General features: G+C 34.3%; 1 protein-coding gene across 1 annotated transcript in view; it reads left to right on the top strand.

Annotated features, from left to right (window-relative positions):
* ZRANB3 (zinc finger RANBP2-type containing 3) overlaps window positions 1-14964 on the top strand; it is a 320871-nt gene that overhangs the window by 22557 nt on the left and 283350 nt on the right. The window contains exon 2 of the mRNA XM_059166728.1: window positions 1101-1268. Coding sequence (XP_059022711.1) covers window positions 1108-1268 — 161 coding nt within the window. The 5' untranslated portion in view covers window positions 1101-1107. The remainder of the gene's footprint in view (window positions 1-1100; window positions 1269-14964) is intronic.

The raw sequence follows: 14964 nt of genomic DNA, 5'->3' as shown, positions 1-14964 counted from the left end.
TTGAGATTCTTAGATATTGGATACAGAGGTTGATTACTTTTTTTTGGGTGGAGTAAAATTTTATAAGTCTGCAAGCAATTGAGAAAAGAGCAAATTTTTTTTAAAGATGAAGTGAGATTACATATAAACAGATGAAAAATTGCAATCTAAATATAAAGTGTTATTAAAGAAGTTTTATAGTTCAGTGATTTAATAGGACTCTTTCTTGCAGAGCTCTGAGAATTTATAGACATACGAAATTTTCATAGAGAAACTTAAAATGACATTTGTGGAAACCCAGTGTTGAGGAAGGTACCAGTCAGGCAGAGTTTATATTGTATATTCATTTGATTTAAAAGAATTCATTCTAGGGCGCCTGGGTGGCTCAGTGGGTTAAGCTGCTGCCTTGGCTCAGGTCATGATCTCAGGGTCCTGGGATCGAGTCCCGCATCGGGCTCTCTGCTCAGCAGGGAGCCTGCTTCCTCCTCTCTCTCTCTGCCTGCCTCTCTGCCTACTTGTAATCTCTCTCTGTCAAATAAATAAGTAAAATCTTAAAAAAAAAAAAAAGAATTCATTCTAATTTTTTTAAATGAATCTCATTTAATATTGGTTTAATTTAATTATAAATTTGGAGTTAGTATCTTCATATTTTATAATTTTAAAAATGCAGTTTTATCCTGTTCTTAAAAAATTTGGTGTGATAGGAAAATGTGGATCTATAAAAGGTTTAATTATAAAAGAATTCCTTTTTCTGTAGCTAATCATTCCTTATTTTAAAAATTATTTAGTTTTAAAAATCTGGCTGATTTGTAAATTTTCAGTAAAAAATTTGTTGCTTAAAACAGAATAATTATTATGTTATGGTTCAGTTTGAAATACAAATGAAATAAAGGATGCTGAATTCCCACACTGTGCACTGAATAACTGATTTTGGACTTAGTGCTTTGAATTTTCTTAGTAGATCATTTTGGATTATGATTTAGCCACTTTATATCTATGTAGCTAGTATTTCAGGCCACAGATAAGTACTTTAATATTATTATTATTTATGTTTAATTCTCTAATACATTCAGTAATAGCTATTTCCCTACCCCTCCCTTTTGTGGTTTCTTTTTTTTTAGGATCAGGATGCCTAAAGTTCATGCGATAAAAAAGTCTCTTATACCTCAGATGTCCTGTTTGACAAATGAATCTTATAAACACTTGGATTTTTTGCCTGAAAAACTAAGAGCAAAGCTACTTCCTTTCCAGAAAGATGGCATTGCTTTTGCCCTCAGAAGAGATGGCAGGTAAAGTACTTTCTTCAAGACATGCTAAAAATATTTAATTCTAGAGTGTGTGTGTGTGTATATATATATATATATATATATACATATATATATATATATATATATATATGAAAACAACAAAGGTTTGTGCAAACCAGTTTTTTTTGTGTGTACATTGTCTTCCCATTTTTTATTGCATCTTGAGATAATTTTAAGATATACCATTTTGCCTTCATTTTTGAATGGTATTTTAGTTGACAATATAGTTCTACTTAATAGTCCTTTTTTCCTAGCACTTGGAAGATTGTATTCTATTGACTTATGTCTTTCATAGTTGCCATTAAAAAGTGTGCTCTTGAGTCTCAAAAACTTACTTTACAGGTGACTTACAGATTACAAAGAGAAAAATTATAAAATGTTCATTTAGTATAGCCAGTAGTGGGGCAGCTATAGGCACAATGTGCTGCATTGGAGTTGTACAACATTTCTTTCTGGAAATACTTGTTCTTTCGATAATGGGGAAACAATCAAACCAGATTAGAATACGGGATATTTTTATAGGATATTTTATAGGACACAGTGTCTGAAAAACCAAGGGAAGTGATGAGAATGGCCTAAATTGAGAGACCTAAAAGTTAAAACATCTGAAAGTAATACATAAATCTTGATTAGATTCTTGATAAGTAAAAAGAAAAGCTTTAGAGGACATATGAGGATAACTGGGAAAATTGCATCTGGGCTCTCTTAGAGTGATGTTATTGAATTAATGTCAGTTATCATGGATTGAGGTAATGGTGTTTTGGTTGAATGTTCTTGTTCTTGGAAAATGCATGATAAAGAATTTGGGATGAAGAACTGTGATAGCAGCCTACTTTCTATATTTTCCCAAAAGGAGAAGCCATATATATGTTCAGATAGACTTTGAGTGAGTCAGTCACAATGTTAACATTGAATTTGATGAGTGGTGTTAAGATTGTTCACTATAGTTTTCTCTTTGGATTTTCTGTCAGTTTGAAAATTAAAAAAAAAAAAAAACAGGTCAGTCTGATTTTCATTCCTTTGTGGTCATCTGTCTTTTCTGTTTGGATCTGATTTTTTTCTGTATCTGATTTTAAGACTTTCTCTTTGTTTTTGGAGTTTGGCGGTGTAACAACAATTTATTCAGTCTGGTTTTCTTTGTGTTTTTTCTCCTTGAGATTATTGTGCATTTTTAAATCTGGGATTTGTGCCATGTTGATTCTGGAAAAATCTCAGCTATTATCGATTTTTTAAAATTATTTTTAAGATTTTATTTATTTGAGAGCAAGAGCGTGAGCTGTGGTGAGGGGCAAGGACAGGCAGACTCCCTGCTGAGCAGGGAGCCCAAAGCAGGGTTCCATCCCAGGATCCCAGGATCATGACCTGAGTTGCAGATGCTCAATCAACTGAGCCACCCAGGCATCCATATCTCTTTAAATATTGATTCATGGGACTCCTGGGTGGCTCAGTGGGTTAAAGCTTCTGCTCAGAGGTCACGATCCCAGGGTCCTGAGATCGAGTTCCACATTGGGCTCTCTGCTTAGCAGGGAGCCTGCTTTCCCTCTCTCTCTGCCTACCTCTCTGCCTACTTGTGATATCTGTCAAATAAATAAATAAAATCTTAAAAAAATATATTTAAATATTGATTCATACCCATTCATTTTGTTTATTTTCTTCTGCAATGTTGATGAGACTTAAACTACCTTTTCACTCTATCCCATGCTTCCATTAATGTGTCTTATATTTTTTGCATCTACCTGTGGTACAGTATGGCTACTTTTAAATATCTCTTTTTAAAAATAAAAGATTATGATTCAGTTATTTTAATATGTTTAACTTACCTATTCAGTGTTCAAAGAATTTTTTTTTTTTAAAGATTTTATTTATTTATTTGACAGACAGAGATCGCAAGTAGGCAGAGGCAGGCAGAGAGAGAGAGAGGAGGAAGCAGGTTCCCCGCCGAGCAGAGAGCCCAATGCGGGGCTTGATCCCAGGACCCTGAGATCATGACCTGAGCCGAAGGCAGAGGCTTAACCCACTGACCCACCCAGGCGCCCCTCAAAGAATTTTTTGAAATGATCTACATTTTATGCTTGTGTACAAGTGTAGAACTTGAAGAATTTTTACAGTATTGCCATCACCAAGATCAAGAAATAGTACCTTACCTACATCCCAGAAATCTTTCTCTTGCCCCTTCTTGATCACTTTTTTAAAAAAATTTTATTTATTTATTTGACTGAAATCACAAGTAGGCAGAGAGAGAGGGAGAAGTAGGCTCCCTGCTGAGCAGAAAGCCCAATGCAGGGGCCATTCTGTTGTCCTTTATTAGTAAGTGCCTGTTCATCTCTTACCCATTTTCTACCAGGTTGTTTGCCTAATTGTTTTCTTGGAGTGTTTTGTCATATTTATATTCTGGATACAAATTTTTTGTCATATGTATATTTTGCAAGTAAAATTGATCAGGCTAAGGTTTTCTTATTCTCTCTCTTACTGATCACTTTTGATAAGCACAAGATCTCAGTTTTAAGGTTATCTTAAATACTCTTTATTGGTAGTGTATTTTATGGCTAGCACTTTTTGCATCTTATTTCACAAACCTTTGTCTAAACAAAGGTCTAAACAAGGTCTAAAAACTATTTTATTTTTAATATTTTAATTTTAAGGGTTTTTTTGAAGAGTTTATTTGTCAGAGAAAGAGGGCATAAGCAGGGGAAGGGGCAGGCACAGGGAAAATGAGGCTCCCTGCTAAGCAAGGACCGCAATGTGGAAGTCGATCCCAGATCACGACCTGAACCAAAGGCAGATGTTTAACCATCTGAGCCACCCAGTCATCCCTGTTTTATTTTTTACATTCAGATCTACATTCCACTTAAAATTGATTTTTGTATGTGATATAAGGTGGGGATCAGAGTTGATTATATATTTATTACTGTATTATTTACTTTTGTCTATCAGTGTCTGATTGACCCATCATAATTTATTGGAAAGACTAAATTTTCCCTACAACATTAGACCTTCGCCATAAATCTTATAATTTTTATGTGTGCCTTTCTAGATAAGTGCTTTCTAGTGGAATTTTCTGCCATTATGGAAATGTTCATGTATATGCTGTTTAATTTAGTAGTTATTAGCCACATGTGACTGCTGAGTTCTTGGAATAGGGCAAGTGTAACTAAGGAATGAATTTCATATTTTAACAAATTTTAATTTATTTAAATTTAGCCACATGTCTGGTGGCTACCATATGGGACAGTACAGGTATAGATTCTTTGTTTTATTTTTCTGATTGCCAATTTTTGTGTCAGCACCGTACTTCTTAATTATTATAATTTAATAATCCATATTTTGGTCTAAGATAGTGTAAGTCTTACAACTTTGTTATTTTTTCAAGATTGCTTTAGCTCTTCTTGAGCCTTTGCATTGCCTATAAGTTATAGAAATCATTGATCATTTTTCACCAAAAAAGTTGCTGGACTTGTGAATGGAATTTTGCATCTGTAGATCAGTTTGGGGAGAATTGATATCTTTACAGTATAAAGTATTTTAAGTATTTAAATAAAGTACTTATTTTTAAATACTTATTATTAAGTGCTTTAAGTATTTAAATAAATAAAGTATTTATTAAATAAAATACTTTAAAGTATTTTAAGTATTTAAGTATTACTTTATACTTTACAGTGTAAAGTATTCCATTAATGTGAATATTCTTCCATTTATTTAATGCCCTTCATTTATTTTCATCTCAGTTATTTTCCCATTAATTAATTTCTTTTTAATAAGGTTTTATAGTTTTCAGTATGTAACTTTCATATATGTCATTATATTTATTCCTAGGTGTTTAGTATTTTTGATGTTTCTATAAAATGTCATTTCCTCCCTCCGGCTGTTTATAAAGTTTTCTCCTTGTTTGGTTATCCAAAAGTTTTGCTAAGTATGATGTGCCTAGATTTAGATTTGTATTTATAGTTTTTTTAATCTCTGGGTTGATGTTGTTTAGTAGTTCTAGGAGAATACTCAGTATCTTGAAATCTCTTTGGATACTATTTTGCTCTTTTCTTTTCTCCTTGGTCTCCCATTATACCTATATTAGACCTTTTCTTTGTGTTTTATATATCACTTACTGTTTTCTTCTTTTTTTAAAAAAAATGTCTATGCTTTATTTGGATATTTGTTATTTACTTATATTCTTGGTTTACTAATCTGAAAATTTTGCTATTAATTTATTGGATTTTCTGAAGGAAAAGACCATCGCTCAAAATACTTGAAACCAAAACCCATTCATTATGGCTGAAAAAAAGAGGCTGAATATATTACTTGCTAATCAAGGGAGAAACTGTGCTTCTTAAACATGGCAAACAAAGCAAAGAGTTGGTATTGAATCAGACTTTAGGAACGTTTGGAGGCTTTAAAAAGTAGGAGTGTTTAAGTATTTGCTCAGTATCAGAGTATGCTTTAGAGATTAGCTGAGTGATGTCAAAGAACAGTCAGTCCTTCCCTGTCTTGAAATTGGAGAATAGAAACATTTTATTTTCTGTTCTTGATGTGAGATAGTGTATTTTTTTTAAAAAGATTTATTTATTTATTTGAGAGAGAGAGAGTGAGAGAGAGCATGAGAGGCGGGAAGGTCAGAGGGAGAAGCAGACACCCCATGGAGCTGGGAGCCTGATGTGGGGCTCGATCCCGGGACTCTGGGACCGTGACCTGAGCCGAAGGCTGTTGCTTAACCAACTGACCCACCCAGGCGCCCCGAGATAGTGTATTTTTAATTCCTAGAATATCCATTTCCTGTTTGCTTGTTATGTTGATAGTATCTTGCTTCTTGCCCTGTTTTAATTCCATCTTTTCTTTCTATAAATATTTAGAACATACTTACTTTACATATCTGAAGTCCTTTATAGGCTAATTTTGCTTTTGTTCTTGTTATTGATGATGCTTTATTTCCCGATATATTTGCTAATTAAAATTTTTTTTTGTTTTTATAATTAGGTAATCTTAATCTCTGTGAATCTTGAGAGACTTAAGTAATGGGCAAATTTTGGGGGGGGAGGATTTGTAAAGTTAAGTTGTAATCAACCTCATCCCCATTGAAAGGAAACTAGTAAGCTGACTTTTGTCAACAGAATATGTTTTTTATGGTTACTTGATGCTGTTTACTTTTTTAACTTTTAATTTTGTAATAATTTCAACCTTGATTTTAAAAAAGTACAGAAATAACTTTTCTATACCCTTTACTTTGATTCACTAATTTCTAACATTTTAGCACGTTTCCTTTATTATTTTATTATTTTCTCCTTGTGTCTTTCTACACATACAGACACACGTGTGCATTTGCACACACAGTAGTATTTATTTTTTTTCAAGGCCATCTGAGGTTAGGTTACATACGTCTTGCTCCTTTAACCTACAGTATTTAAGAATAGTTCATATTTTAAGAACAAAAATATTCTCTAACATAGCCATAGTACAATCATCAAATTCATGAAGTTTAATCTTTTATCTCTGTATATGTTTTTAATCGTCAATCTTTTATGAAATTTTTTTTCTTTTAGTGCAGGATCCAAATTAGGATTGCTTATTGCATTTAATGATATCTCTCTCTGTTTCCTTGAATGTTGAATAGTTTTTCAGATTTTCATGTCACTGAATATAGGCCAGTGTATTTTATATAATGTGTTGCAATTCTTTTAAACATTTTCTCATTATAGGATTTAGCTTGTACAGTCCATTCTGGATTATTACACAAGGGAGAAAGAAGTCTTACCCTTCTCAAGAAATTGCTTTTGAAGGCACACAGCATCTATCAGCCCCTCAACTGGCAGGTTGTTGCTTTTTTTTTTCTCAAGATGGTAGTGTTAATTTTGATTGTTAGTCAAAGGTTGTAACTACAATACTCTCTACCATGTAGTTACTATATTTCCTTCTCACAGTTGTTGCCTGTTTAACAAACAACTAACATGAGATGTTCAGACCATGTAAATATGCTTCCTTTTAACTAGTTTTTTCTCTTCGATTTAGCTTCTATACATGTTCTTGCTCAAAATAATTTTTTGAAATTATTTATGAAATGATTTATTAATTGGAATTTTACTGTAAGGAAGAGTCCTTCCTTCTGTTGCAACAATATCTTTCTCTTTTTCTCTGTTTCTACTCATTCATCTATCCATCCATTCATCCATTCTCATGGATTCCTAGTATAATCAGTGGCTTATAATCCCTTACTGTACCATAGCTTACTTTAGTTTGTTTCGGAACTTGTTACAAATGGAATCATGCAGGTTATATGTGTCTCTGTCTGACTTCTTTTGCTCATCATGTTTTTTAGATTCATATATATTGTTTTGATCTCTGAATATAAGACAGTTATTTTGTTCATTCACTTACTGATGGACATTTGTTTGATTTCAGTTTGGGAGTCTTATGAATAAAGATGGTATTAACATTAATGGAGAAGTCCTTTGTGGACATGTTTTCAATTCTATTGCTTTTTTTTTTTTTTTTTTTTAAGATTTTATCTATTCGTGAGAGAGAGAGAGAGAAAGAGAGTGAGCATGAGTGGAGGGAGAGGCTGAGGGAGAGGGAGAAGCAGACTCCCCACTGAGCAGGGAGCCCAGTGCTGGATCCCAGGACCCTGAGATCACAACCTGAGCTGAAATCAAGAGTCTGATGCTCAACCAACTGAGCCACCCAGGCACCCTGGTAGCTCACAGATTTTTAATTTGTATTTTCCTAAAGACTAATAATGTTGGTTATATATATATTTATTTATAAATATTTATAAATATTAATATTTATTTATATTATTGGTATGCCCCAATAATGGGACTGTGAGATTGAAACGCACACAGGAAACTCCACAGTGATGCTAGGTGACCAATTGAGTTACAATTTACCCTATAGACATTTGACCCAGCCTATCCCCTTGGTTGGGATTGGTGCCCAAAAGGCTCCCAAAGGGCGGGGCCCATACTCCTTGGTAACTAGGGAGACAGTCTGCATCCCCGCACTGGTTGGTTTTTTCCACCTGGCCTGACCCACCCTTGTATCTGGGCTTTGTTACCTGGAGCTGGTTTCCAGGACTTGTTTTTAAGTCCCCTGGGGGAAGGAAAGCAGGGACAGTTTAAGGGTTAAACAACAATGTTATTGTTTAGCCTCAATAGAAGCCTCTGGCTAAAATATAAAAATATAAAATAGGTCCTTACAGTTGGCATCTTTCAACATATGTTAATGTCTTATATATGTTTTAATGTTGTCTATTATTGATTTGAAAGAGTTCTTTTATTCTGCATAGAAGACCCTTTGTCAGATATATGTATTTTAATTTCTCCTGGTCTGAAGTTTGCTTTTAAAATTTTCTTTGTAGTATTCTTTGATGAACAGAAATTTTTAATACTCTGGCTTTTCTTCATATGGAATAAATATTTTGCATTTTGATGAACAGAACTTAAACATTTTTTTTTTTTTAAGATTCTATTCATTTGAGAGAGAGAGAAAGAACACAAACCTGAAGGTGGAAGAGGCAGAGAGGGAGGGAGAAGCAGACTCCCCACTGAGCAGGGAGCCTAACATGGGACTCCATCCCAGGACCCTGATATCAAGACCCAAGCTGAAGGCAGATACTTAACTGATGAGCGACCCAGGCGCCCCCAGAAATTTTTAATTTTCATGAAATCTACTTTATCAAGTTCTTATGTAGTTAATGCTTTTTATATTGCCACAAAAAAGTCTTTTCCTACCCCAGGATCACAATGTCCCTGTGTTTTGTATTGGAAGCTTTCTAGTTTTAGCTTTTATGTTTTGATATATGATTCATCTCAAATTAATTTTTGTGTGTGGGTTGGGTAAAAGTTTTAGGTTCAGTTTTCTTTCATATTGATATTCAGTTACTCTGGCACCATTTCTAGTAAGGTCTCTTCTCTCCCATAAATTACTCTGACATCCTTCTGAAAAAGTGCTTGACCATATGTATATAAATCTGTTTTCACGGGGTGCCTGGGTGGCTCAGTGGGTTAAAGCCTCTGCCTTCAGCTCAGATCATGATTCCAGGGACCTGGGATGGAGCCCTGCATCAGGCTCTCAGCTCAGCAGGGAACCTGCTTCCCTTTCTCTCTCTGCCTACTTGTGATCTCTGTAGGTCAAATAAACAAAATCTTTAAAAAACAATTTGTTTTCAGTCCCCCCCCCATGTGTTTGTCTTTTTTTTTTTTTTTTAATTGTCACACCTTTTCCATTTTTTCTTAAGTTGTAGCTTTCTTAGGCTCAGTTTTGTTTAGTAGGCTCATTTCCAATCTCTGCTTTGTGTAGGTTTAAGACCTTACTACCCTTGCTCTGTTTGGCTATTAAGTCTTTTTTTTTTTTTTTTTTTTTTTTTTTAAGATTTTATTTATTTATTTGTCAGAGAGACAGCGAGCGAGAGTGAGCATAGGCAGACAGAGTGGAAGGCAGAGTCAGAGGGAGAAGCAGGCTCCCTGCGGAGCAAGGAGCCCGATGTGGGACTCGATCCCAGGACGCTGGGATCATGACCTAAGCCGAAGGCAGCTGCTTAACCAACTGAGCCACCCAGGCGTCCCGTTGGCTATTAAGTCTTAAGAGTCCCTGTTAATGGTGTTTGCAGACATCTTCATTGTGGCCTGTAGCTTCATCACTCACCTTTGACTCAGGTTTTGATACTCTCTTTTGTTTCTGGCATTTGTGGATTTTTTTAGTTTTCTTCAGGCCAGATCTGCATTTTAAAAGATGGTATTTTACCTAAGTTAGCATTTGTAGGTATTTGCAAAGAGAAGGATCTGAGACTTTCTAAACCACCATAGCCCTGGGAGCTGAAATCTTACTGTTAAGTCTTCATTCATTAACGATTATACTTGCTATCATTGTAAAATACCTTATTACAGAATTACTTAATTCTTTCCTATTACATTCCAAATTTAATGTTATATAATTAATTTCCCCAAACCAATTTCTTTCTGGTCATATTTTCCTTGCATTCCTTTAACCATCTTCCTATTTTCAACATTTTTGAGACAGTTCTTTTAAATGAGTTTATAAGTTCCAGATTTGTATTTCACTTTGTGATTCAGTTTGTCTGTTGTTTTAAGTAATATTACGCTCACTTTCTTTCTTTTTTTTTTTTTTTTTTTTTAAGATTTTATTTATTTCTTTGACAGAGACAGATCAGAAGTAGGCAGAGAGGAAGGCAGAGAGAGGAGGAAGCAGGCTCCCTGCCGAGCAGAGAGCCCGATGCGGGACTCGATCCCAGGACCCTGAGATCATGACCTGAGCTGAAGGCAGAGGCTTTAACCCACTGAGCTACCCAGGCGCCCAACTCACTTTCATTCATTGACATTAGAGCTGTATTTGGTATTAATTCTGCCATTGTAGCATTTGTTAAGGTTTTTGTCCCTAAAAATGTGTCACTATATAATCACTATATGATTCATTAAGTATATTACTATGTCAAAGTTTTCTTCATGTTTAGTATACACTTTCAGTAATCTGCAAGGTTTGGGGCTTGAATTCATTAGTAATCTTTATAACTACAGCTTTGCGTAATATAGTTGATTCTCCATTTTATTAAGCAGTGTTTCCTTATTCCCAATTATGTACAGTGGCATTTGGTGGATTACCTTTTCCTTCTTTCTCATACATCATATTAATTGGTTAAGTTATATTTCTTGATATTCACCTTTGTATCTTTAAAAATATTTACAGTTTGTTCCTATGAAATATGTATTATATATTTTTTGCCAACTTTAGATGATCTTTGCCTTTTTCTCCTCTATGCCTCTTGTTAGATATGTAATTTCTATGAAGTCATTGTCTGTAACTGCTGCATCTTCTTTTGTACCCTGATTTTTCAAACAGCTAAGTAGTTTCCTTGCTTTCCTCCTATTTTGTTTTTGTAGTGTTCTTTTGTTGGGGTTATCTTCTCAAAATCTTTTAGAAGGGCTGTAAGGAAGTTAGTTACCCAATTTCTTGCATTTAAAATGTCTTTTCACTGAGTTTATACTAAATGACCAATTAGCTGAGTAAGAAATTTCTCAGTCCCAGTTTCTTTTCTGGCTGATGTTATTGTTAGTGTTCCACTGTTTGTTGTAGACAAACCTGAGGGCTGCCTGTTTTTTTTTCCCCTTGGAGATGGTTGATTTTTTTTTTTTTTTTTTTTTTTGGTCTCACTACTTATTTTGGCAATCCAGTACTAGGGTGTAGCTTGTTGTTGACAGTTATGTGTCTCTTTTTTTGTTGTGCTATATTATTTTAATCTCTAGTTTATCTTTTTCTTTAATTTCTGAAACTTTTCTTGAATTATCTTAAGAACAGTTTTCAGTTCTTTTATTTTGAGGTCTTCTTTGAAGACCTCAAGTATGCCTATATTGATTTGTCTTGACCTATCATCTATATCATTTGTATTTTCTGTCATTTTCTTTCTTAATTTATTTTTTCTCAAAAATTCCTTTGGTTTCTTTATTCCCATTGAAAATTTTCTTTCAATCCTGTCTCACGTGTACTCCTCCTTTTTCTTTCTTTCTTTCTTTTTTTTTTTTTTTAAAGCAGTACCTATTCTCTCCTGCTTCCATTTGGTCTTCATTTCAGTGATGTTTATTTTTTGTTTACTTCTCTGACCTTAAGCTCACATTTAGGTTCTTCATATTTCTTCCCATGTCTTCCCTGAGTCTTGTACCTCTGCTTTGTGTTTCTTGTGTTATAAAGGTGATTGCTTCTGTAAGTTAATTTATTTTTTATTTTTATTTTTTAAGATTTATTTATTTAAGAGAGAGAGAAGGAGAGCACAGGGGAGAGGGGCAGGGGGAGAAAGAGTCATAAGCAGACTCCTTGCTGAGTGCAGCGCTGGACTGGGGCTCAGTCTCAGGACCCTGCATTCATGACCTGAGCAGAAACCAAAAGGCATACACTGTGCCACTCAGGCACCCCTGCTTCCTTAAGTTCAAATTTGTGGCAAAATGTTTGACTGTGATTTTCATCTCTTCATAAGTACTTTTTTCCTGTGTGCTTTTCCATTTGACTTCTCTTTTCCCCCTTTTTAAAATATTTATAGAATTGATCTTTTTATTGTTGTTACTACTCTGTATTCGTTGAGGAACATTTTTTTTCCTGAGCCTGCTATTTGCAAAAGATCACCTGAGAGAGGGCCAGAATAATGTAACACCTAGTCTCTCCACATTATTTTTATATGTATTTATTTATTATTTCATTATATTTCCCATGCCAAAAGAAATCAACATAGCAGAGTGCTAATGTTGCAAATCTATCACTCCTGCCCCTACTTTGCTTCCTCCCATCTGGGAGTTTTCTTTGAAGGCCTTGCCTTCTCTGCTTCTCCTTGTAGCCTGGCTGGAGCTGGGGGAATTCCGGACACCTGTCTATTTTTCTTCTTGTGGTAATGCAAAGAAAGGATCCTTTTTAAATTTTTTTTTAGATTTTATTTATTTATTTGAGAGAGAGAGAGAAGAGAGAGAGCAGGAGCAGGGTGAGGGGCAGAGGGAGAAGCAGACTCCCTGCTGAGCAGGGAACCCAACATGGTACTGGAGCCTGGAACTCCAGGATCATGACCTGAGCTGAAGGCAGACACTTAACTGACTGAGCCACCCAGGCACCCCAGGAAAGGGTTCTTGATTATGATACAAATGTCCTCCTCACTTTGGAACTATGTCTTCTTGTTTTGTTTTGTTTTGTTTCAGTTACCTGAGATGTTTAGCCAAGTGTTCTTTCTAGATATTTGACTTCAGTTGTCGTTGTTCTTGTTTTTCATACTTAATATTTCTGGTAGCCCATGCACTTTTTTGTCTACTTTTCAAAGATGATAAGAAACCATGCATTAAATTTTTGAATCTGTGCTCCACTAAGCTGTGTATTATATCCATTACTTAGCTATTTATTAAATGATTATTTATATACATGCATTTATGTCTATATATATGTGGATTTACATGGTTAAAAATAATTGACAAACTTTTTACTATATGAAATTTTCGGTATACAGTTGAACAAGACATTTTGCGATCTGTTGTTTGTTTATTGAATCTGGTGAGATGTGAGAAACCTGTTACTGAATGAATTATTAGACTTGTCATTGTTACCTTTATCATTAGTTAATACTCTTCGTATAGATGGTGTTCTGAAATAAACTATTTCATTTCTTCTGAAAATGCTGGCAGAACAATTTGTTTTAATTATGTGTCTGCATGGAGGAAGAGAGGACTTTGTGGTATTTAAAGCTTTTACAAAAAGTATGAGATGATTTTGTAGTAATTTGTATTCTTTAAAGGTATCATTGATGATAGCCTAATTGCTTTCATTGTTTTCTTTTCTCTCCTAAAATTGAATAGTTTTCTGTTATATTACCCATTTAGATATACTGCTTTTGTAGTGTTACAGTCCTTACTTGTTTGGTTGAATGTAGATTAAAGTATTGCATCAGTGAACAAATATATTGAAACACCTGGTGGTTTTGCTATGAGAAAATTCTTTGTTAGACTCTTTTAATATTAGGGTATAAATCTCCATGCTTATCATTTCAGTTTAAGATAAGGATAATTAAGTGAAAGTATGAATGAACCTTGAAGTATGGATATAAAAAAGCCAGAAGAATTAAGTTATATAATTTTACTTATTTTATACATTTTCAATAATCTGATTTATGAAACACAAAATCTTGCTATTATAAATAGTGTTAATTTTAGTTTCAGAATAAAGTCATTGTTTTGCCTCCTCCCTAAGCAGTGAAGGACCCTATAAGGGTGTGTAGAGAGAGACTGGGCTATGTTGAAAAGTTTTACTGATCCATAGGTATACATTTTGCACAAGCATAAAAAAGCAGAAATAAATAAATGGGGCTACATCAAAATAAAAAGTTTCTTCTGCACAGCAGAAGATACAGCCAACAAAATGAAAAGGCAACCTATTGATTGGGAGAAAATATGTACAAACCATATATCCATTAAGGGTTTAATATCCAAGATATATAATAAACCCATACAATTCAATAGCAAAAACTCCACAAATAATTCAATCAAAAAAATGAGCAAAGGACATGAATAGATATTTTCCAAAGAAGACATACAAATAGCCAACAGGTACAATGAAAAGGTAGTCAGCATTACTAATGATCAGGGAATTGCAGATCAAAATCATAATGATACAAACTCATACTTTTTATTAGAAAGGCTCTTATCAAAAAGACAAAGGATAGCAAATGCTGGTGAGGATGTGGAGAAACAGGATCCCTTGCACACTGTTGGTGGGAATGTAAATTGGTAAAGCCATTATGGAAAACTGTATGGAGTTTCTTCAGCAAATGAGAAGTAGATGTACGGTGAGCTCCAGCAATCCCACTTAATGGGTATATATCTGAAGGAAATGAAATCAGTATCTTTTTTTTGTTTGTTTTGAAATCAGTATCTTTTTCTTTTTTTTTTTTTGAAACCTTTTTCTTTTTTTTAAAGGAGATTTTATTAATTACCTAACATGCACCAAATCTCTTCCTGTATAATGAGAACAGGAAGGGAAGAAATGATTCGGATAGATGAGGTATCAGCTAGTGAAGACCACCAGCTGTTGCCTTCAAAAATACATATTTTTCGTGACTGTAAAATGTAGGCTGCCGCTTAATTCCTTTTTGAAAGATTTTATTTGACAGAGCAACAGCACAAGCAGGAGGAGCAGCAGAGGGAGAGGGAGAAGCAGA

The sequence above is a fragment of the Mustela lutreola genome, chromosome 3 (genome assembly GCF_030435805.1).
Source record: "Mustela lutreola isolate mMusLut2 chromosome 3, mMusLut2.pri, whole genome shotgun sequence".
Taxonomy (NCBI): domain Eukaryota; kingdom Metazoa; phylum Chordata; class Mammalia; order Carnivora; family Mustelidae; genus Mustela; species Mustela lutreola.
This window is presented reverse-complemented; position numbering and strand designations above follow the sequence as displayed.